At 54.4% G+C, this 23,197-nt stretch overlaps 1 protein-coding gene across 3 annotated transcripts in view; it reads right to left on the bottom strand.

Moving 5' to 3' along the window:
• CRHR1 (corticotropin releasing hormone receptor 1) overlaps nucleotides 1–23,197 on the bottom strand; it is a 47,629-nt gene that overhangs the window by 24,037 nt on the left and 395 nt on the right. For all 3 annotated transcript variants that reach the window (XM_058703618.1, XM_058703617.1, XM_058703619.1), the window contains exon 2: nucleotides 596–683. In XM_058703618.1, the coding sequence (XP_058559601.1) occupies nucleotides 596–683 (88 nt within the window). The remainder of the gene's footprint in view (nucleotides 1–595; nucleotides 684–23,197) is intronic.

The raw sequence follows: 23,197 nt of genomic DNA on the forward strand, positions 1-23,197 counted from the left end.
AAAAGTGTATCTGGGAGCCAGGCCACCTAGGCTCAAATCCTGGCTCTGGGACTCACTCGTTTTTCTCTGAGCCTCAGTTTCCTTAGGTGTAAGTGAAAATGGGGGTGACGTATCTGAAACACCTCCAACAGTACCTGGCGTGTAGCTAGCACCCTACGGTATTGCGCTTTGGGCATTTTTAGCAGCACAAAAGAGCAGCCTTGACTTCCTCGTGGGTGCCTGAGTCACCGCCCAGCCCTCCGCTCTGTCGGTTCTCACGGCGAGGGCTGGGACGACTTCCCCTGTGGCCCACCCCAGAGCCGGGGAGATAACCGCGTGGCGCACTTGCCACACGACCCTCCTGTGCCCATGGTAGATGCTGTGATCTCACCGCAGCTCTCCTTCCCACCCTACTGATGCCGACTTTAGCACGCTCCTCCCACAGTGCTCTGCGGAGACCTGACAAATTGCGGGCAGCTCTAGAGAGGAAATCCCTCTGCTGCCCCTGCCTTAGGGCATGGCTCTGTGTGCAGGCCCTGGGGGACCCAGGGGCGGGGAGGGGGTGGGGGGGCTGTGGTGACCTGGGATCTTGCAGGATCAGGGGAGGGGGACTCACCGGAGATATTGCTGGCCAGGGACAGGCTCTCGCAGGGCTGGTCCTGGAAGGAGGCGGAGATGGCGTTCAGCCCCAGGAGGAGAAGGGCCTGTGGATACAGGGAGACGAGGGACAGGGTGAGACCGTGCCGTGAGCTTCCTGCTTCCCCTCGCTTCTGTCTCATGCATGTCTCTTCCCAGACACCCCATCCCACCTTGCCCTCCCCCTGCCCCCATGTCGTCTGTGCCTGGAAGGGCTTGGAAGGGAGGCTGGTAACAAGAGGGGGAAGCCCAAGTTCCCAGGACAATGGTGAACCTTCTCTCTGACATTCACTGAGGCTGTGCCCGGGGCAGCCACCTCCATCACCATGGGATCCCAAGGATGACCCAACTGTGTCCCAACACACACACACACACACACACACACACACACACACTCACACACTCACACCCGCCTGCTGAGCACTCGGGGGCTCACAGATATTCTTTAATAGTGCACCTGCCGGCCTCCCTCCCAGGCTGCAGGCGGTCGGGCCCAGTTTAATGAGCTGCTTCGGGCTCTCATCCCCACCCAGCTAATTACCAGTTGCTACAAATTGTGCCTCCAGGTTCACGGAGCCCTTCTACATCTGCCATGGTACTTAACTCTCCCTGGGGCTGGCATGGCTGTCCCCATTTGCAGACGAGGAAATTGAGTGAAGGGGTACTTGTGTCTGGAAAGGGGGCCTGCCTTATTCCAGGGAGAACTTTTGCCCCTTACCCTCCCCGGGGGCTCCCTGTCACTCTGATTCCAGAATTTCAGGTCACTTGGGAGGAGAGTGGCATGGGCCCCACACCAGGAGGGCTGCCCCTTCAACTAGCACCTTCCCACCATCATTGTGTCCCCTTTGAGGCCACCACCCTCCCATGGATTTAGAATCAAAAGAAACATGGCATCCAGCCCTGTGTTGCCAGGGGCAGGTTACTTGGCCTCTCTGGGCCTCGGTTTCCTCACCTGTAAATGGCCCTCCCTCCCAGGTTCCCACGATGCAGTGTGTATACAGAAGTCCTCTGTTCACTGCATTCAAATGTGCTGACATTACACTGTGTCTGAGGTCTACAACAGGCACTCAACAGGTCACGTTGATTGTTATTGAGTCATAGGTTAGTGGCAAGGCAGTTGTCTCCCCTGGGACTTGATTTTCAAGGGTATTAAGAAGCACATTGAGGGCTGGGGGCTGGGGGGCGGGCATTGTAACCAGCCTCCTCCTTCCAACTGTTGGACGTGGGTGCCGAGGTCCAGCAAAGCTCTGTCTGCCTTTTTAAATTTCTTTCAATGTTTATTCATTTATTTTGAGAGAGAATGAGAGGGGGAGGGGCAGGAAGGAGGGAGAGAGTCTCACACAGGCTCCACACTCAGCATGGAGCCTGACGCGGGGCTTGATCTCACGACTGTGAGATCATGACCTGAGCCCGAATCAAGAGTTGGATGCTTAACCGACTGACCCACCCAGGCGCCCCTCAAAAACTTTTTTATTTATTTTTTTTTTTTAATTTTTTTTTCAACGTTTTTTATTTATTTTTGGGAGAGAGACAGAGCATGAACGGGGGAGGGGCAGAGAGAGAGGGAGACACAGAATCGGAAACAGGCTCCAGGCTCTGAGCTGTCAGCACAGAGCCTGACGCGGGGCTCGAACTCACGGACCGCGAGATCGTGACCTGGCTGAAGTCGGACGCTTAACCGACTGCGCCACCCAGGCGCCCCTCCTCAAAAACTTTTTTAAAAAGACAAACTCAGTAACAGTCTGGGCACATTGGAGCTTGGGGTAAAAGGGAAAATCAGTGATAATATTAAAATATTGTTTATCATGATTATGAGATTTTGGACACCCTTACATTTTGTGCTTGGGGAGAATGCCTCACTCGCCTCACCCAAGTCCCGGCCCTGCCCTGAGCTCCCCAAGCTGGACACCCCCTATCCCATCCCTCCCCGTGTTGTATATCTTCCCTTCCCTTGGACTCCTCCCCGCTCACCCTTTCGAACCTCAGGACCTTCCCCCAGTCCTCAGAAGCAACCTGACCTGCCCTTTCCCAGAGGTGAGCCTTCCCTCCCACCCTGCCCCCCCATCAGTGCCACCCACCTGCCCCGGGACCTGCTCCTCCCCACTCCTGTCTCATGATAGAGGCGGGCTCTGCTCCCTTCACTCCTACCTTCCATCCCAACGTGGAATCGAATGCTCCCCACTTCTGGTCGGAGTCTGTCCTGCCCCCAACCTCCTGCAGGAAGGCCCCCCTTGGCCTATTGGTTCACCCACATGTCCCCTCATCGCTGTGTCCTTAGTGAACGTTGTTTATTCCAGTCCCTTGCTGGACTCCTGTCACACTCCTGTCACATCACAGGGATCTTTCTGTTCTTGCTGGGCCAAGCTCCAGGCTAACAAGCACACCCCCAGCCCTGTACCCCCACCCCCCGCCCCCAGTCTGTGCCCAGCACTCGGGACGCTCAGCTAACTGGCTCTTAGGACTTGGGAGTGATTAGAACAAACCCATTCATCTGTCTGGCCCCAAGGAACTTCCAACACCTTATTAATCAGTAATTAAACTTCACAGTCCCCAGAGAGATGGGGAACTATCTTTACCCTCGTTTTCCAAATGAAAACGCAGGAGAGAGAGAGAGGAGGGAGCCACTAGGCCAGCCAGCGACTCTCACTAGCTAAGCAAACAGCAGTGTCCTTGCTGACGAGCCCTGTCCCCAGCTCAGCACAGGCAGCAGGGACCCAGCGCTCTCTCTCTCTCTGTCTCTCTCTGCCTCCACCACCTCCAACACACACACACACACACACACACACACACACACACACACACACACAATGGAAGTGAGGCCCCAGAGCCAGTCGCAGGCCACTTAAAGAAACTGGAAACTCCCTATTTGAAAGGAGCAGTCCCGCCACCAGACATTCCGCCATCGTCCTTCTAATCCTGAAGCCGTGCTTTGTGCTCGTGCCATGGTCTTTCAGACCCTCCTCGAAAGTACACCGTGTTCTAGCCACATTGAATCACTTGTCCCTGCCCAGCCGCGGGATCCCGCTACAGTCCACGCACCTTTGACCCTGCATTTCTTTTTTTTTTTTTTTAATTTTTTTTCAACGTTTTTTATTTATTTTTGGGACAGAGAGAGACAGAGCATGAACGGGGGAGGGGCAGAGAGAGAGAGGGAGACACAGAATCGGAAACAGGCTCCAGGCTCCGAGCCATCAGCCCAGAGCCTGACGCGGGGCTCGAACTCACGGACCGCGAGATCGTGACCTGGCTGAAGTCGGACGCTTAACCGACTGCGCCAACCAGGCGCCCCTGACCCTGCATTTCTTGGTCCGCACACCCCCCTCCTGGCCCACCGCCTCACCTGGTGAGCCCCGCAGTCCCGGAAAGCCAGTTCTGGAACCTTCCCCATGGCAGCTCCTTCCCCAGCACTCCAAAGCAAAGCAACTCAGTCCCCTGTCGATGTGCCTATGTCCCCCTGCGCATGCGCTGAACCCAGGTGCTCACGAGGGTCACGAACCTCTGGCTGGTCCTCAATGCCCGGAATCACCTCGCTCCAAAGCACTTACTCCCCTCGGTTCTGATTAATGGCAAATACATAGGCAGGAAGGTCTTAGCTTGGCACCTTTACGTCCTAGGGTTCACGGAGGTGCAGAGAGAATCCAGATTCATCACGAAACCAGACCACATGCCGTGCAAAGGACAAAGGGCTAGCCTGTCCTTGGCTGGCTGCCTATAACCCCAGTCCTTCCATTTCCTCGCAGGTGATGGTTCCCAAAAGCATTTTCTTTTTTTTTTTTTTTTTTAAATTTTTTTTCAACGTTTTTTATTTATTTTTGGGACAGAGAGAGACAGAGCATGAACGGGGGAGGGGCAGAGAGAGAGGGAGACACAGAATCGGAAACAGGCTCCAGGCTCCGAGCCATCGGCCCGGAGCCCGACGCGGGGCTCGAACTCACGGACCGCGAGATCGTGACCTGAGCCGAAGTCGGACGCTCAACCGACGGCGCCACCCAGGCGCCCCCAAAAGGCATTTTCTACCAACAGGGTTTGCAGCATGCAAAGAAAAAAATGTTTCTTAAAATTCCTGAATCACCCTCTCCTCTCGGGAAAGGTTGGCTCTGTACAGAATCGGTGCCCATGCCACGTTTTTCTCTGAGGAAGGGTCTGTAAAGGCTTCTGGCTCATTCCTCAATCCACTTCCATGAACACTTCCAGAGTTTTCCTGTGTATTTCTCCCCCACCCCCACACACAGTGATCTCCTCTTCAACACAAGTAATTATTGCATGAGAGGAACAGGCCCCCAGACTTTCCAGGATATTGTTTGTTTCCTGCCAAGGCTGAGAGTTCTTTTTTTTTCTTAAAAATTTTTTTTTTAATGTTTCTTTATTTTTGAGAGAGAGAGACAGAGACAGAGAGTGGAGGGGTGGGGGCAGAGAGAGAAGGAGGCGCAGAATCTAAAGGAGGCTCCAGGCTCCGAGCGGTCAGCCCAGAGCCCGACGCGGGGCTCGAACTCACGGACCGCGAGATCGTGACCTGAGCCGAAGTCAGGCGCTCAACCGACTGAGCCACGCAGGCGCCCCTTTTATTTCTTAACTTTTATTTATTTTTATTTTTTTTTTGAGAGAGAGAGAGAGAGAGAGCATGTGCAAGCAGGGGAGGGGCAGAGAGAGAGGGAGACCCAGAATCCGAAGCAGGCTCCAGGCTCTCAGCTGTCAGCACAGAGCCCGACGCGGGGCTCGAACCCACAAGCCGCGAGATCATGACCTGAGCCACAATCGAGAGTTGGAGGCTTAACTGACTGAGCACCCAGGCGCCCCTAAGGCTGTGAGTTCTTAATCTGGGGTCCACGAGCAACACGAGGAGGTGTGAAACCCTGTAACGAAATGCACCGTGTTGTGGGTCTTGACAGCCATTTTCCCAGGGAGGGCACAGAGCTCCCTCCACTGCTCAGGGAGGTCTACCACCCAAAATACATAGCCAGAGCTTACGGTGGGTGAGGTCACATCAGAGGCCCAGCCCTCCACCAAATGGGACCAGAAGTGATTTTGGCCTAGGACCGCCACTTTCCGGGGCCGCTCTGCTAGCTTCTCCCCTCGGTCATTAACTCTAGCTGCTGGCTCTCCTTTCAGAACCATTTCTGACAAGCCGAGCTTTTAGGACTTTATGAGGTTTACTATTTCCCAACGGGTGGTAGAGAAAACCAAAATGGCACCAGGAACCTGAAACTGGCAGAGTGCTAGGCTCACTCACTGGGTGATGCCTCGCTTCTGTACAGAAGCCCGGCAGCTCCAAGGCCCCAAATAAAACCTGCGCCTCAGCGACAAATTCCTCCACTCACCAAGGAGCCAAACCTTGGACATTAAATCCGAGAAGGCCAAGGGTGCGTTGCCGCTGGATTTACAGCATGACTGTCCAAGGACCCAGTGGGTCCCTGTTCCAAGGGAACTGGAACAATGCCCCAAGGAAGGGGCACTGTTCCAAGGAAAGCATGTGGGGCAGGTCTCATGCTCTCTGTTTTATAGGGGTTTATGGTAGGACGCAAGGTCCTAGAGCTGTTTTTAGCAGCTGGGTGGGGGCTAGGATCCAGGGGACAGGCCACCTGGGTCTGAGTTTCAAGCGGATAGTAGCTGGAGGAAGGCGGATGGCCCAGATCAGGACAGGGCACGGAAAGAAGGGATGGGCAGAGGAGAGGGAAGGGTGCAGGGGCTCTCAGAGAGGGAGGGTGGGGGGTGGGAATCTGACAGCTGCTGCCCGTGTCCCACCCCCAGGCCAGCGCAGTGGCTGGAATTGAAGCTGCCATCCCAATTCCCAGTGTGACTCTGGCATAAAGGTTAATCACACCCAGAAATGCTTATTAGAGACCATAAATAACTATGCTGCTGAAGCTCAATTCGCTCTTTAAGGCACAAAAGTGCAATTTCCTTTGATGGGATGATTGGGTGATTAACCTTTTAGGGAGGGTCCGGAAGGGCCACTGGAGGGAGAAGAGGGGTGGCCTGGAGGTGCGGGGCGGGGGGGGGGGGGGGGTTGCCCCCACCACCCAGGAGTTCATGAAAAGCAAGGAGAAGGGCCTGCCTCCCCCTCCACCCCCCCACCCCCCACCCCACCACCACCCTGCCACCCTCATGACTACCTCTGATGCTAGGCTTGGGACGGCCCCCAGGAAAACCTCTTTTAGGGGCCAGGGACAAAGCCATAGCCACATTCCAGAGTGATCCCTCCACAGGATCCCTCCTGCTTCTGCTGAGTTCTGAGCCCAGTCCTGCCACTGATTTTGTGACTTTGGGTGAGTCACCTGGGCCTCTAGGCAATGCGGTCTTTCCTACCTGTACCCCAGGGAGGTGGGCCACTCGGGGAAAACAGAGAGAGAGATCACTTCTGAAACTTCAAGTTCTCTGCGTGTGTCCATGGACCGAGTCCATAATTCCGTCACTCCGGGCCTCAGAATCTTCCTTGATTATCGAGAGAGTTGAACTAACACAAGCCTCTCTCTCTATATATATAGATGATAATGTCTTTATCCATTCATTCAATGGACACTTAGGCTGTTTCCACATCTCCACTATTGTAAATAATGCTGCCATGAGCATGGGGGGGACACAGATCTTAGAGATAATGATTTCATTTCCTTTCGATATGCATCCAGAAAGTGGAATTCTTGGCTCATACAAAAGTTCTATTTTTAATTTTTTGAGGAACCTCCATACTGTTTTCCACAGCGGCGGACCCAATTTACATTCCCAGCGACAGTGTATGGAGGTTCCTTGCCCTCTCCATCCTCGCCAATAGTTGTTACTTCTTGTCTTTTTGATAGTACTTATTCTAGAAGGTGACACCTCACTGTGGTTTTGATTAGCATTTCCCTGATGATGAGTGAGTGCCTTTTCATGCACCTGCTGGCCATTTCAATACCTTCTTTGGAAAAATGCCTATTCAGGTCCTTTGTCCATTTTTAATTGGATTATTTGTGTTTGTTTGTTTTGTTTTGTTTGTTTTTTGTTCTTTGGGTTTTTTTTTTTTCTAGTGAGTTGGACACATTCCTTATCTTTTTTTAGATATTAGCCTCTTCTCAGGTACCTGGTTTGCAAGGTGCTGCCTGTTTTAAGTAAAGCCAAGAGAAGACAATCTAAATGTGAAAAAGAGGAAGGTCATAAATCAGGATTCCTTTAAAAAGCTAGCTCCCCTGTTGCATTTAAAAACTGGGATCTGGTTTGTAGAAGCAAAACATATGCCCAGGCAACTCTTCAGAGGCAGGTCTGTGCCTACAGGGCATATATCTATAGACACAGAGTGATGGTGGTGGGGAGAGGCAGGGCCCACATGCAATTGTGGTTTTGCCCTGCACAGAGGTGCCAAACAGAGGGGTCACCGGGGGCTAGAATTGCAGGCTGTGCACGAGCAGAACTGAGACCCTCCGGGGTGCATTTTCTGATCCACGCAGAGGTGCTCTGGACACCAGCCGGGGTAAAAATAGACTTGGAACAAAGGCCAGTGAGGCCATGTGCCCTTTCTCGGCCCTCGTGACTACCCAGGGCCTTTGCCCCCTCAGCAGCCTCTGTTTCCCATCCTGCCCAGGCCAGGTCTTCCCACGACTGCCTCTTTTTGTAACAGCCACAGCCTGTCCCCACCTCAAGGAAAAGAGCTTGTGTGTTTTCCCAAAAGTGGGTGGGTTGGGAAAGATTATTTTAGGCAGACGAGAAATAATTTATTGTTACATTTAATTAACTGAAATTGCTGTTGTGCAGAGAGGAAAAAATGGAAAGGAAAATCTCCTGCCTACAGATCAGGGAGGGGGGATTTCTGGGGTGTTCCTCGCCCCCACGCCTTCTCCCTGGGGTCCTGGGCTCAAGGTGTGCCCCGCCCCCTCCCCTTACTGCTTCTCTCAGCACACCCGAAAGCACTGGGTGCCTGCTTCACCCACCCCAGGGGCAGCAAGGACCTACAAGACCCCAGCTCTGGATGTACACAGACCCTTCCAAAGATTCCAGGTATACTGGCCATTGGATTATAAGCACCCCGAGGGCAGGGTCTCTGTTAGGCTGTCTTTGTACCCACGGGGGGGCCTGGCACAGAGTAAGTCCCACTATGCATTGAACGAATAAATGACTGACTGACTGACTGAATGAATGAACAGGCGGGTTTTTGCTCTCTGTCTCCTTTGACCACGAGGTCCTGTAATTATCCCCACCAGGACATTTCCTACTTCCCGTTCGCCAGCATCTCTTTTCCTCTAGCCGCGAGGAGCTCTCTCTCTTGGACGCTTAGCTCTTAGTTCCTTAGAGGGGTGCTCTGAAGGCAGAAACATTTTGGGGTGGGCAGTGCAGGGCTGAGATCCTGTTCTGACTCTGGCGAACTTGTTCCATGGACAAGTCATTCCCCTGCCCCCTTTCCTGCCTCGGTTTCCTCATCTGTCAAAGGAGGAGGGCAGTGTGTTCCCTACATTCCTTTCCAGGTCCGAATATGCTCTGCCTTCAGGATATACGGGAGAGTAGAAATCAGATCAACTCCAGCGCCAGAAAATTCCACATGGGAATCTTTTATCTGCCCCTTCCTTCCTGTGTGACCTTGGGTGACTTAACTTCTCTGAGCCTCAGTTTCCCCATCTATGAATGGGGCTAATAAGGATGAAATAGTTACATCCTAAAGCTCTTGAAGAGATTCAACAACAGGGTGCATTTAAAACAGCCTGGGGGGCGGGGTTTGCGCCTGGGTGGCTCAGTCGGTTAAGCGTCTGACTTCGGCTCAGGTCACGATCTCACGATCCGTGAGTTCAAGCCCCGCGTCGGGCTCTGTGCTGACAGCTCAGAGCCCGGAGCCTGTTTCCGATTCTGTGTCTCCCTCTCTCTCTGCCCCTCCCCCGTTCATGCTCTGTCTCTCTCTGTCTCAAAAATAAGCAAACGTTAAAAAAAATTTTTTTTAAAACAGCCTGGGGCCGAACACATGGTAAGCCATTAACGATTGGTTATGAGAACCATTATTGACTTGGTGCAAGTGGCTTCCTTCCTGACTTGGCCCTCCTGTCCGGAAGTTCCCGGACTGGTCCCCCGGGGCCACCCAGGGCAGGCACACCCACTTTCCACCGGTGCTCTGTTCCTAGCCGCCTGCATCCACCTGTGAACATGTGTGGTGGGGATTTGCTGGGCACAGGGCAGGGAGGTGGGGGCGGCGGTGCCCGGAACATGGCACCGGTCCCATCCCGGTCTGCTCTCCTTTTCGGCTGCTTCTGCCTTCGTTCCCACCCTCTCTTGCTAGGACTCCCCCTTAGATCCACTCATTAGTACTTTCCCACAGCTCATGCCTCTCATCCTCCCTGCCCCCTCCCACCCACCATCCCCTCTCTGTCCTGGTCTCAACCTCCCCAGCTCTCTTAGTCTTCACGAGTCTCCATTTCCCTTCCTTCCTTCTTTCCTTCTTTCCCTCCTTCCTTCCTTCCTTTCCTCCTTCCTTCCTTCCCTCCTTCTTTCCTTCCTTCCTTCCCTCCTTTCTTCCTTCCTTCCCTCCTTCTTTCCTTCCTTCCTTCCCTCCTTTCTTCCTTCCTTCCCTCCTTCTTTCCTTCCTTCCTTCCCTCCTTCTTTCCTTCCTTCCTTCCCTCCTTCTTTCCTTCCTTCCTTCCCTCCTTCTTTCCTTCCTTCCCTCCTTCTTTCCTTCCTTCCTTCCCTCCTTCCCTCCTTCTTTCCTTCCTTCCTTCCCTCCTTCCTTCCCTCCTTCTTTCCTTCCTTCCCTCCTTCTTTCCTTCCTTCCTTCCCTCCTTCCTTCCTTCCTTCCTTCTTTCCTTCCTTCCCTCCTTCCTTCCCTCCTTCCTTCCCTCCTTTCTTCCTTCCTTCCCTCCTTTCCTTCCTTCCTTCCCTCCTTCTTTCCTTCCTTCCCTCCTTCTTTCCTTCCTTCCCTCCTTCTTTCCTTCCTTCCTTCCCTCCTTTCTTCCTTCCTTCCCTCCTTCTTTCCTTCCTTCCTTCCCTCCTTCTTTCCTTCCTTCCTTCCTTCCCTCCTTCTTTCCTTCCTTCCTTCCCTCCTTCTTTCCTTCCTTCCCTCCTTTCTTCCTTCCTTCCCTCCTTCTTTCCTTCCTTCCCTCCTTTCTTCCTTCCTTTCCTCCTTCTTTCCTTCCTTCCTTCCCTCCTTCTTTCCTTCCTTCCTTCCCTCCTTCTTTCCTTCCTTCCCTCCTTCTTTCCTTCCTTCCTTCCCTCATTTCTTCCTTCCTTCCCTCCTTCTTTCCTTCCTTCCTTCCCTCCTTCTTTCCTTCCTTCCTTCCCTCCTTCTTTCCTTCCTTCCTTCCCTCCTTTCTTCCTTCCTTCCCTCCTTCTTTCCTTCCTTCCTTCCCTCCTTCTTTCCTTCCTTCCTTCCCTCCTTCTTTCCTTCCTTCCCTCTTTCTTTCCTTCCTTCCCTCCTTCTTTCCTTCCTTCCCTCCTTCCTTCCCTCCTTTCTTCCTTCCTTCCCTCCTTCTTTCCTTCCTTCCTTCCCTCCTTCTTTCCTTCCTTCCCTCCTTCTTTCCTTCCTTCCTTCCCTCTTCCTTCCTTCCTTCCTTCCTTCCTTCCTTCCTTCCTTCCCTCCTTCCATCTCTCTCCCTACTCCTTTTCTTCCTTCTTCCTTTCCTCTAAATTCTAGCTTTTACTGAAGGCTTGCACAGTGCCAGACTCTCATTTTTCTCTTTTAATCTTTCTGGACCCCAAGAGGTGGAGCCTTTATTCTCTTCCCACTGCACGATGACAAACTGATGCATGCACAGTTGGTAACTTGCTCAAGGTTGTTTACCACAGTGAGCGGAGGGCCTGGGATAGGAGCCGTGTTCCATGCCGGGATTGGACCCCTGGGCAGGACAGCCTGTTTCCCTGACCGTCCTGCCTCCCTTCCTACTCCCCACCCCTCCTCCCAGCATAGATCCTCCAGAAGAAGAGGTATAGGTTTCCTTTGCCTCTTGATCTCTGGCTCGGGGCCACAGCCTGGCTTCCCAAGAGCTGGCAGTGGCAGTCAGACACTGTCAGGGGACTCAGGAAGGGTTAAGTTTGGTTCTCAGAGAGAAGTGGAACCTGGATGGGGCTCTGATCCTGCCCCTTGCTCCTGGAAGCCGTGAGTGGCTCCCAGACACTGGGAAACCACCCCTGAGGGCGTGGGAGAGGCAGCTGCTCCTCTGGGAGACGGAGCTGAGCTGCTGGGGACAGTGTGTGAAGTCACCGGCAACACAGGTGTCACTACCAGCTGTGTCCTCCTCGGCTCAGCCTGCTCTGCGACAAGAGTAAAGCAAGGAGGATTTTGGGGTCGGCAGAAAAGGGATATCCTTTGAGAAGCCGCGTCTTAAAAGGGATGTGAAGAGGGCCGGGAAGGCAGAGTGAAATCATCTGACGTGTGGAAATCAGGTCCTATTAGAAAACGGCTAAAGGTTTTGAGGCTGGGTTTTCTGGAGAAGCAGCTGCCTTCTAAGGCCGTGAGGGTCTGGTTTCAAGGGGCTCCTTGACCACTGAACCCCATCGAGCAGGGTCATTTACGGCAGCGATTAAGAATAACTATATACTCATCCATGAGATAGAAAATGGCCCCGTCTGTTTCTTTGCCTCTAAAAGGAGCGAATTAGATGAAATCCGAGGTTTCCAGACAGTCCTTGGCATCTGGGAGGTAGAAAATTCTGTGTCTCAGGCTTCACCCCAGGAAGTCAGGTTCAGCAGATCTGAGGGGAAACTCAGGAGTCTATTATTTAATGCTCACCAAGTGATTCACCAGAAGTGAGGGTAACTGAACTAACCCAGTGGTTCTCAGCTGGGGGCAATTTTTGTCCCCCACGAAACATGTCTGTAGATGTTTTCGGTTGCCACAGCTGGAGGAGTGCTATTGGCGCTTAGTGGCTGGAGGCTGGGGAGGCTGCTCTATACCCTCAAATGCAGGGGGGCAGCCCCCATGGCAAAGAATGGCCTGGCCCCAAATGTCAACTGTGCAGAGGTTTGGAAACCGGGGGCTGGAAGGTTTTGCAGCGTTCTCCCAGATCTGAAAACGTGCACCTGCCAGCCCATCATGGAAGCTGGGAGCAGGGGAAAGCAGGTGGGGGGTGGGGGGGGTGGGGAGGGAACCCTGGGAAGGATGGGAGAACAAGGGAGGCAGGTCTGTAAGACAAAAAGAGGCCTTGATCTCACTCCATCCAGCAAATGCCCCGTGGGGGACCTTGGACCAGTCATTTATGAAACTCCTGGCGTCAGGCTGGAGGCCGGGGTCCTTCAGGAAGGGGGGTGCCTGGCCAGCTGGGCAGACAGGAGGTCCCTCACCTCCCTGCTCATGCTGCCCAGTCGGCTTCTCCAGGAGGGGGTATGCATGGGAGGTGCAAAGCCGAAGCAGGAAGGTGCCTGCCCGCGGTGCAGCCAATGCAGGGAAGTGAGCAGCCCAGGGACGGCATCGTGTGGCCGCCTCTTCCCCCAAATAGGCAGGCCGGGCTGGCCCAGCCTGGGCTCTGGAGCAGCCTGTCCCCAGGGCCGGCATCTCGGGGGTGGGAGGCAGAGCCGGGCCCTGGAGCAAGGGAGAATTCAGGCTCCCTTATCTTGGGCAACCCGGGGCCAAAGCCTAGAGCCAACGTGGGGCTGATTTCTGTGAGCACTGGGGTGAGCCCGCCACAGAGGAAGGACCTCCCTTGTCTCTCCAGAGCACTGCGACCACTCAAGGTCATGAGTCTTCCCCCGACCTTAGTGACAAGGTGCAGCTTGATGAGTGAAAACCAGGAGGAGGAAGGGTCCGCACAGAATTGCCAGGGGTAAGGGCTCCGAGGAAACCGAAGGATTCCGCCCTCCTGGCCACGAGCTCTTGCTGCCTCGGGCCCCCAGCCACTGCTGCCCCCGAAAGAACCGCTCTGGCCCTGTTTCGGAGTCCTGACGGCAGGAGGCGCACAGGTGCGGAGCAAAGCCGGCCGGCCGCCAGGCTCCCATGAAAAGCGAACCAGGGATTCCAGGCCATAAATTCTGGCTCCAGGGGAGGCCTTGAGACCAGCACTACTCAAATGGTGGTCCGCATGGGTGCCTAGCCGCAGACTGTCCCCGAGAGTAAGCATTTGGGAACCCCGATGTGAATTGTCCCTGCTGTGACATCCCTGCGTGTCACCACAAGACTGATCTCCTTGAACAACAGGGTTAGACCAGCTCCGATGTCCACCTCTCCAGGGCAGTCGGGTGGTGCAGGCCGCACGGTCATCACTTGCAGGACGACCAGGTGCCAGTCCGCCACAGACTGGAAAAATCCACGTGGTCCTTCCCTGGAGCCCGTTTGAGAAGCCCTGCCTTAGCTGGAGGAGAGCTGATGGAGGCCGGCTTATCCGGGAGGCCCCCTGGAGGAGGCTCCGTGGTTGGGGCCAGCATCCAGGGCAGCAGAGGCTGGGGCGAGGGGCCTTCCCGGGAGAAGTGGGGTTGGGGGGGGGGTCTCACCCAGGGAGTCTGGTTGGGGACGGGCCCCTCAGCACGGAGGCGTTTCCTTTTATTTTCGCTCATGGTCCAGATGAGGACCAAGCCTGGCGAGGTTGCGTGACTTGCCCAGGAGGTGGCACCTGGTGGGCACCTACCGCCTCAGCGTTAGGGTCAGTGCTGCCTCTCGGGGCTGCTCGCTTCTCGGGGAGCCTGGCTGCAGCCATCGTGGCACGGCTCTCGGGGCCGAGCAAACTGGAGGGAATGACACCAAAGATTGCCCCCCCCCCCCCCCCCGCCCATAGGGAATGGAGGGGTTAGGATCTGGATTGAGAGACGGGATCCCCTGGAGGGAGCCAAGAACGGACCCACTACCTTCCTCCCGGGTCCTCTGCCCACGTCTGTCTTGCCTGGCTGTTCCTGCCTCGTTACCAGCAGAACCAGGGCAGGGATGTGGAGGGAGCCCTGGGCCACCACCACGCCTCGTTCCCAGCCCCTGCTTGAGGACCTAAGTGCCCTGCTGTCTGAAGACCGCAGGGGGTGCCTGGGTGGCTCAAGTTGGTTAAGCGTCGGACTTCAGCTCAGGTCATGATCTCGCGGTTCATGGGTTCGAGCCCCGCGTCGGGCTCTGTGCTGACAGCTCAGAGCCCGGAGCCTGCTTCGGATTCTGTGTCTCCCTGTCTCTGACCCTTCCCTGCTTGCGCTCTGTCTCTCTCTCAAAAATAAATAAATATTAAAAAAAAAAACAAATGAAGACCCCAGGTTCCGAGAAGCTTCTTGCACCTTTGTCCTCAGCCCAGCCCCAAATCTCCCTCTAGCAACGTCTCCCACTGACCCTGCCCAGAACCCTCATGATGCAAAGTGATGCCCTTGCTTTCTCATGTGGACAGATGCCCCCAGTGCTACGGGGTCCGGGGTGGGACACCGGGCAGGGCCGGAATCGCTCAGTGTTACTAAGTGGCACTGACAGCGTAGGGCTGGATAAGCCATTGAGTCACAAATCCACACGCAGAAGCAGAGGAATCTATCTGTCTAGCTTGTCATTTCTGTGTCTCCTGTCGCTATAGCACCTCTGCGAGCACAGACACTCGTGCGGCAGGAGGCAGGATCAGGGGGACTCCTCCCCTAAATTCCACATCCATGATGCGCCGTGTGTGCGTGGAGCACCGGACTAGGTGCCGGAGACCTTTGTTTTTGTTTTAATTTAAGAGACTCCTCCGGCCCTGACAGCTCCCAATCTACGGCGGGAAGAGGGACTCAGGGGATGTGAGTGACCAGGGGTCCGCGTGGGGTCTGGCTAGTGAACGTGTGGAGCATCAGTGGGAGGAGGGGCCCTGTTGTCTGAGAGCCCACCATGCAAGAGAGGAAGGAGAAGACCCAGCAGAAGCACAGGAACAACCAGTGAGAGATGTACTTTGACTGGAGGGCTTCCTGGAAGAGGGGGTAGGGATAGTTCAAGAAGACTTTGGTAGACGTGTCACATAGGATTGGTGCAGAGGCTGGGGGGCAGAAGCATGGCCAAAGGCAGGGTGGCAGTTAGACATGAGTATTCTGGCTGGGGGGAGGGGGGCAGTGTGACCGAGGCGGAGGGACAGAGGATCGATGGATGCTGGGAGCGTCTGATTCTTTCACTTCTAGAGAGGGACAGGAGGACCCCATGGGGTCATGGGTGTGAGCCCTGGCACAGAGGCATCCGGCCAAGAGAAGTGGGGTGAAGTGGAGAGAAAGGGCAGGAAGAGGGGGGAAAGCAGGGGTGCAGGCCAAGCATAGGACACAGGCCTCTGTCCAAGGGCCAGCCTCTCAGCCTCCCAGCCAGGCACGTGTGGTCCAGGGGGTGACCATGGAGAGTGACCGTCCACTGCTGAACCCACAGCCCCCGGGTGCCCGGCTGCTCCTCTGGGAGTCAGTCCTCTGGCCCTGGCCTCGAGCTGGTGGGTGCCACGCACCTCACGGGTTTGACTGCGCTTAGAGAAGACAGGCCGGGGTGTGACCATCTGAGGGGGTAGCAGGTGGGGGCACGCTATTGCAAATGATGCAAAAGTGGCTCAAGATAGATAGACAGACAGACTGCGTGTGTAATCAGTTGGGACCACAAAGGCAGCAGGGTGTGTTTCTTCTGAACTTGGGGAGGAGAACTCAGCCCAGGGGCCGGGGAGCGGTGGTGGGGGGGGGGGGGTGCAGCGGGAAGCTGGTGAGGGGGAGGGGAGCACTCCTGTCTGCGCATACTCATCCACAGCCTCCACACAGCGAGCCTCAGCCTCAGAGCATCCCTGCTCCCCGGGAAGGCTAGCGATGGGGTGGGGTGGTAATTCTTGGAAGAAACGAAGAGGGGAAATGCTATCTCTGGCCTCCAAAGCAGGGGCACACATTCTCTTGGGCGCTACGGAGAAAGTACAAAGCCAGAACGGCCAAAAATGACACACAGGTCCTTTTCGTGCTACCACCTCTTTCTCTCTCTTTCCCTCTCCTTCTCTCTTCCTCCCTCCTCTGTCCTCCAGGCCCTTCTGGTCCTGATCTCTCTCTCTCTCTCGTGCCAACTTGAGCCAGCACCTCTGGCTCAAGAGGTACTCACCTCTGCATCACCTTTAGTTTCTGTCTCTCTGTCTGCCTCTCCCTCGCGGTCTGTCCGCATGCCCACATCTTATGTAATAACACAATTGTCCATCCTGAGCAGGCCCATGGCCTGCTGGGTCTTTGTTTCTGTGAGTGGGATTGGGGCCCCCCCCCCGTGCAGGAGGCCTGGACCCCGGAGGACTGTGCCTTAGCTTTGTCCTCGACCCTCTCCCTGAGTAGCCAAACCCCTTCTGGACCCAGCTGCCTCCTCCAGGCTGCATAGCCCAGCCCCGCATCCTTGGCCTCCTTTCCTCTCCCCACGCGGCCCTATCCCCACAGTGTCAGGGCTGGCACCTCTGGAAACCCCTGAGCCCTTCCCACACCCTGCCAAGGAAGCTGGGGAAATACAGATCAAAGCGGAGAAAGTCCCCGCCGTAAACGAAATGTCGCAGCCATCTTTTGCCCTAGCCCATCACTCGCCTCCAGGTACCTGCCAAACACACTGGGCAGAACATTGTCCCAAAGGTCCCCTAAGTCTCCCACTGTGCCTCAGGATAGCCCCACCACCTCTGAACACTCCAAATTGTAGTCTGACAGCCTAGAACAAAGCTATGGAAGCAGCTGGACCAGTCTGGCCAGTTTCTGTACTGGACTCTGACCTAGGCGCCCTGGCTCACCACCAGATTGGCTGGAGGCTGGGAACCGATGGAAAGGTGGAGGGGGGGCTACCCCACGAAGCTCTCTTCTAAGCACCTCACGGGGCGGGGGGGGGGGGGGCGCGCAGCAGGGCCAAGGTGGGATCATGAAATCGCCTGTGTTTATAGGGCAGGAAGGGCACTCGCAATATCTTCATTTGTCCCTGAAACAGCTTCACGGCTGCCAAAGAACACGTCTGGCTTGAGCCTTTGAGTCGGCAGCTCTGTGGACACGGGACCTGTCTCCCAGAAATGCGTCTCAATGTGGTCATTTCACAGAAAAGGAAGCTTACGTCCACGCGCCCCAAGCTTCCTCCCTCCGGTCCTCCCCACCTGTCTTCTCTCCATTTTGCCGAAGTAGACACCGCTTACTCTGAAAAGGTTAATAATCTGTGGCTTAATAGATTCCAGCTAGTTGTTTTCAAAATCATTGCTGGCATCAGTGAGTTAATCATTTGGTATTGTCCTCCCTACATGCCTCTACTTTTATTATCAAATTCCTTCACATCTGTCAGATGTTCAGAGAGCCGATTTCAGGCGCCTCTGTCCTTTGACCTTTGTCCTCAGCTGACAGCAGGTGACCCCGTCCCTTGTCCCTTCTCTCCGGGGGACTGCGAAAAGGACTCTGGGGCAGGGGGAGATTCTCCACTGCCAAGCACTCCTTCCTCCACCTCCCATTTCCTCACCCCTCCTTTGATGGTCCTCTTTGGATTAATAAAATTTGGCAAGACTTATTAAGTGACTACTATCGTGAATACTTATTAAGCACTTACTATATGCCAGACACTACATTTGTGCTGAATTTCACCCCTGACATCTCATGAAATCATGGTGATTAATCCCATAAAGTGGGTACTCTTTTCTCCCTTTTTGCAGATGAAGAAACTGGGGTTCAGAGAGATGACCTTACTTGCCTGGAGCCCCCGTCTGCTTCACGGGATGTTCCCACCTGTGAAAGAAGATGCTGGCTGCCACACTGGGGGGCAGCGAGGGAGGGCTGACCAAGAGCAAGCCCGAAGACAAGCACTGAAAAAGGACTGGGTGATGTTAGTTCCAAGGGACTCTGAGAATCTAAGCAGACAGGGGTCATTTGTAATTAACAAATTCATTCTTTGAGTAAAACTGTAGCTAAAATGGAGACTCGGCCTTAGCTCCAAAATGGACTCAGGCTTCCTTTTGTCGATGCCATCGTTGGTTAGGGGAGAGTCAGAGCTGGGAGAGATCACCCCACCCCGCTCTGCACAGAGGAGGACACAAGAAAGGCTTCAGGTCACCTGCTGCCAGCCAGCTCTCCTCTGGTCACAGCAAAGGGGCTAGAGTTTCACGAGCCAAGGCTCTACTCTCAACGGATCCTCTAAATCACTGGGGTGCTCTATTGGCTATTTGTTGCGAGCTCTCTCTCTTCCTCCGTTCCTTCGTTCCTTCCTTTTTAAAATAGTGTCCTTCAGGGGCAGTTCCACTCTTTTCTGCATCAGAGATGGCTTTTCTGCTAGGGTGGTTTTGATATGACATCTGCCTCTCGTGGGAACAGCAAAGCGTCCACTGTGATCGCGCAGTGGTAAACCGGAAGGAGCGACAAAAACGCCATCCATCCCGTCAACAAACATTTGTGAAATGCCTACTCTATGCGGCGGGTTGGGAGGCTCAGTGCTGTGGAAAGGGAAAGACGCAAAAATGCTACGTATTGAGCGACGCCCAAGAGTTCTTCCTCCAAGTTGCTTTTCCTGCATGATCCCATTTGATCTGAAATGCAAGCAATCCTTGCACCTGTTTCTGAAAACAAACTCTGTACCAGGTGCTACCCCGGGTGCTTTCCATGCGGGAACTTTCTCACCCTTACCTCAACCTTCTGAGTTAGGTATTGCCTCCATTTCATAGCCGGGGATGGATACTCAAGTTTAGACAGGGTACTGAGCCCAAATACCAAGTACCAAGGTCCCATAGCTGGGGAGGAACAGAGCTGGGAACTGAATCTGCTGCACCCCACTTTTCCCATGTAAGGTCATGGCCCTAAGGAGTGTTTGGACACAGATCTTTCACAGAGACATGAAAGGTACCCGGGAATCGAGGGCAATACCCCTGTTTATAGACAGGGAAAGCACGGCTCAGAGAGGGACGGTGACCTACCTTAAGTCACACAGCTGATTAGAGGCACAACTGAGACCGAAGTCAGATTTGCCAAATCCCAGGCTGATGGTCTTTCCACCCTGTAACTGCTGAATGACCAGCCCCTGTGTCTAACGCCGTCCTTCCGGCTACACCATGGCCAGGGCTCGGGTCTATGGGTTCAGCACGCGTCATGGGCACTGGGGATGCTGCCAAAGGGTCCCTTGGACCCTCCAAACTCCTTCTGTGCAGCTGAACCCCGCTGGCTGCTGACGCTGTCCAAGGAGCAAATGTCAGAGAGGGTGAGAAACGGATTTTCCACTTGGGCTGATCCTCACAGCCTCTGCTTTTCCACGGGTCTGTATCCTCCTTGGGAACTGGACAGACCCCTCCCTAGAGATTCGTATCAAATCCAAATGTCCTAGCCTGGCTTTCAGCCCCACTCTCCTCCTTTGCACCTCCTTTGTGGCCAGCCCAATTGTCCCCACCCAGCAAGGCAGCCTGTGGCCCCGCCCTGGGCTCACTTTTTTGCCCTTCTGCCAACGCCTCCCTCAAAAACTGGCTCCAGATTATCTGTCAAAGAAAGAATTTGGAAATGATCCAAATGCGCGCCAGTATAGGGATCCAAGGTATATCCACTCACAAGCAGTAGGCAGATGTTGACAAGCTCCCTCTGGAGGCTCCAGAATAGGATGGGCCAGACTTGGGCTGTGACACAGTAAGTGACGGGGTGTGCCCGATGGCCACAGTGGTGCCCAAACCTGCACTTGAGAAAGGGCCTACAGGGATTATCTCAAAAATGATAGCAGTAGCTGTGTTAGGAGGGTGAGGGGGTAATAATTGTCCCTTCTGGTTTCCAGACTTTGTCTTGCGTTGTGAGATTGCTCTTAAGACAAGAACAGTAGCAATAAAACCAGCAGCCTTTTCAGAACTCACTCTCTTTGAGGCCCCTGGGTGGCTCGGTGAGTAGAGCGTCTGACTTCGGCTCAGGTCATGATCTTGCGGTTTATGGGTTCGAGCCCTGCATCGGGCTCCGTGATGTCAGCACAGAACCCTCTTCGGATCCTCTGTCCTCTTCTCACTGCCCCTTCTCCTTCCTCTCTCTCCCAAAAATAAATAATAAAAAATAAGAAGAACTCACCCTCACACTCCCGGAGCCCACCTCTTGGAGCCACACTTGGGTCTCCCTGCAAGGAGCTGCAGCTGGTGGGTGGGTAACCCAGAGGTGCTCGATCCCCCTCTCCCCTGGGGGCAGAGACAATATTTCACCTGCCCCCTCCTTTGCATCCACACACATTCACCTGCACACACTCTCCCCACACACTCTCCCCCAGTTCTCTGTAGCCAGGGCAGTGCTCAGCCCACAATAAGGGTCCCAGAGTGGTCCTTTCCCAACACTGGCTGACTTGTTGGGGACCAAACTGGATTCTGGATGAATTCCCCTAAATTCAAACTGACAGAACTAGGGGCACCTAACTGGCTCAAGTCGGTAGAGCATGCGACTCTATTTTTTTTTTTAATGTTTATTTATTTTTGAGACAGAGACAGAGCATGAGTGGGGAGGGGCAGAGAAAGAGGGAGGCACAGAATCCCAAGCAGGCTCCAGGCTCCAGGCTCTGAGCTGTCAGCACAGAGCCTGACGCGGGACTCGAACTCACGAACCGTGAGATCATGACCTGAGCTGAAGTCAGACACTCAACTGACTGAGCCACCCAGGCTCCCAGAGTATGCGACTCTTAATCTCAAGATTGTGCGTTCTAGCCCCATGTTGGGCATGGAGGCCGCTTAAAAAATAGCAACAATAAAAATAAAATAATTACAGACTGACAGAATTACCTGGGTTCTCATCTGGCAGAGGTCTAGGATGAGATTTAAGTGGCTTAGAACATTTGCTGATAAAAGCTAACAAAACAAACCCTTAGAACAACAGTGCCTAGGTTTGAGTTTTTGTTCCACCGCTCACTGGCTGTGTGACCTTGAACAAGCTACTTAGCCTCTCTGTGCCTCAGTAATAATCCCTACTTCCCAGGGCTGTTAAGAAGACTAAGTAACTTAATATTTGCGAAGGAGGTAGAACAATGTCCAGCAAATTGTACGTGCTACATAAATAGAAGGAACAAGTAATTATTTGACTGAAATGAGCATTAGCTGGCCATTCATTCACTGCCTCTCCCTCATTCGGTATTTATTGAACACCTACTGCGTTCATTAGGCCAGACATAAAAGGCATACACATCTCACCATCTAGTAAGAAAAACACACACATAACAACAGAAAAAAAAAATTGTTCTTTTAGGAAAACGTGACAATTCTAAGCAGAGAATTACACAGGCTTCTAAGAAAGGCTGGAGAAAGAACATTCGGCTATTACCACGTAAACTTAAAAAACAAAACAACACAAAAACTAAACAAAAAACCCCAAACCTACAGTTCAGTTCTCTGAATCCATTTAAAAGATCCAATTCAGTTTAATGATTTGTGAATTCAGAGCAAGGCTGGGTACACACTAGCCTTTCGGAAAATATTCCCATTCAATGCTATCTATTCAACCTCTCTGGGTGTTTTTCTTCCTACCTTCCTCCCCCAGTCTTGATCACCCAGAAAATAATCTCTGGGTTCACCGCTCCTCCTCAGTTAATGGGTGGAAGAGGGGATATGGGTTCAAGCAGCCCGACCCTCAGCAGTTTTTATAAACAACTTATAAATATTTGGGAGGGGAGGGAGAGGATGGAGAAAAAAGCTTCGGTAACTGGTAACGTCTCTGCCCTGGCCGCTGTTACCTTTAAAGAATTTGGCTTAACTGGAACCACTGGGAGCTGGTGATATACCTAGAGTTGGTTTAATTACTGCTAGGAAACTGAAATTCAGTCAACCCGCACCCCTCCCCCAAATCCATTCAATTCTTTTCAATGTAATCGCTTTTAAATGCTCTGAACCCAGTCAAGCTGGTGTTGTCTGTATTTGTAGCCCAGGCCGTCCACACGGACCCTGCGGAGTCGGGATCCTCCGGCGAGAGCTGGGCTCCCCGGCAGCGGTGCCGAGGCCCACCCACCTCTCCCTCCGGCGGCTGCTTACGCGCCTACACCCGGCGAGCCGAACCGCTTTGGGAAGCCCTGGGCACTGGAAGTGGCGGCTGTCACTACCCGCGGGCCGGACTGACGACACCCCCAGCCTTTCCCCGGCCTACGCCGCCCTCGGGCAGCCCCGTCGCCCCCGAACTTGAGCCGGCAAACGCTGGTCATGCGATCGGACGACTTTTCTAAACTCCGGGCGCCGGAATCGCATCGCCAGGGCCGGAGCGGGAGAAGCAGGAGCCGCCAGCCGCACGGCGCAGGGACCCCGAGTGCAAAGGCTCGGGGAGCGAGCGCAGTGCTCCCGCCGGCCCGCCGCCGCGCAGCAACTGTAACCGCAGCCGGATGCACCGTCTCCTCCCCGGAGACTGCGATATTGATCAAAGGCAGGGAGACACGGGGGACATTTATCTCCCCAGACTCGCAGCTTAACGAGCAGGGGAAGGGGCAGGAAGGAGCTCCCAAGAACCAGGGTGGGGGCGTGCGGAGAGGGGGGGGGGCTGCTGAGAGCGTGCTGGGGTCCGCGAGGAACCCATCTCCGGAGCCTCCCGACCCGGGGTCGGGGTCTGCATGGGAGGGTGGGAGATGGAACCAAGTTTCACTCCCAGAGCCTAAAGCGATTCTCCGCACAGAGCTGGTTGCCCGGGTGGGCGGACCCCCTCCTCCGCCAACAGCCCCGCAGCTTCGCCACAATGATGTCTTTTTTCACTTGAGTCCTCCCCGCCCCCGCCACGCCGGCTCCAGAGGTCCAGCGAGAGGGACCTGTGTGTGCACAGCCCTCCCCGGTGACCCCCATCACACCCACAGCCCACC

The sequence above is a fragment of the Neofelis nebulosa genome, chromosome 16 (genome assembly GCF_028018385.1).
Source record: "Neofelis nebulosa isolate mNeoNeb1 chromosome 16, mNeoNeb1.pri, whole genome shotgun sequence".
Taxonomy (NCBI): domain Eukaryota; kingdom Metazoa; phylum Chordata; class Mammalia; order Carnivora; family Felidae; genus Neofelis; species Neofelis nebulosa.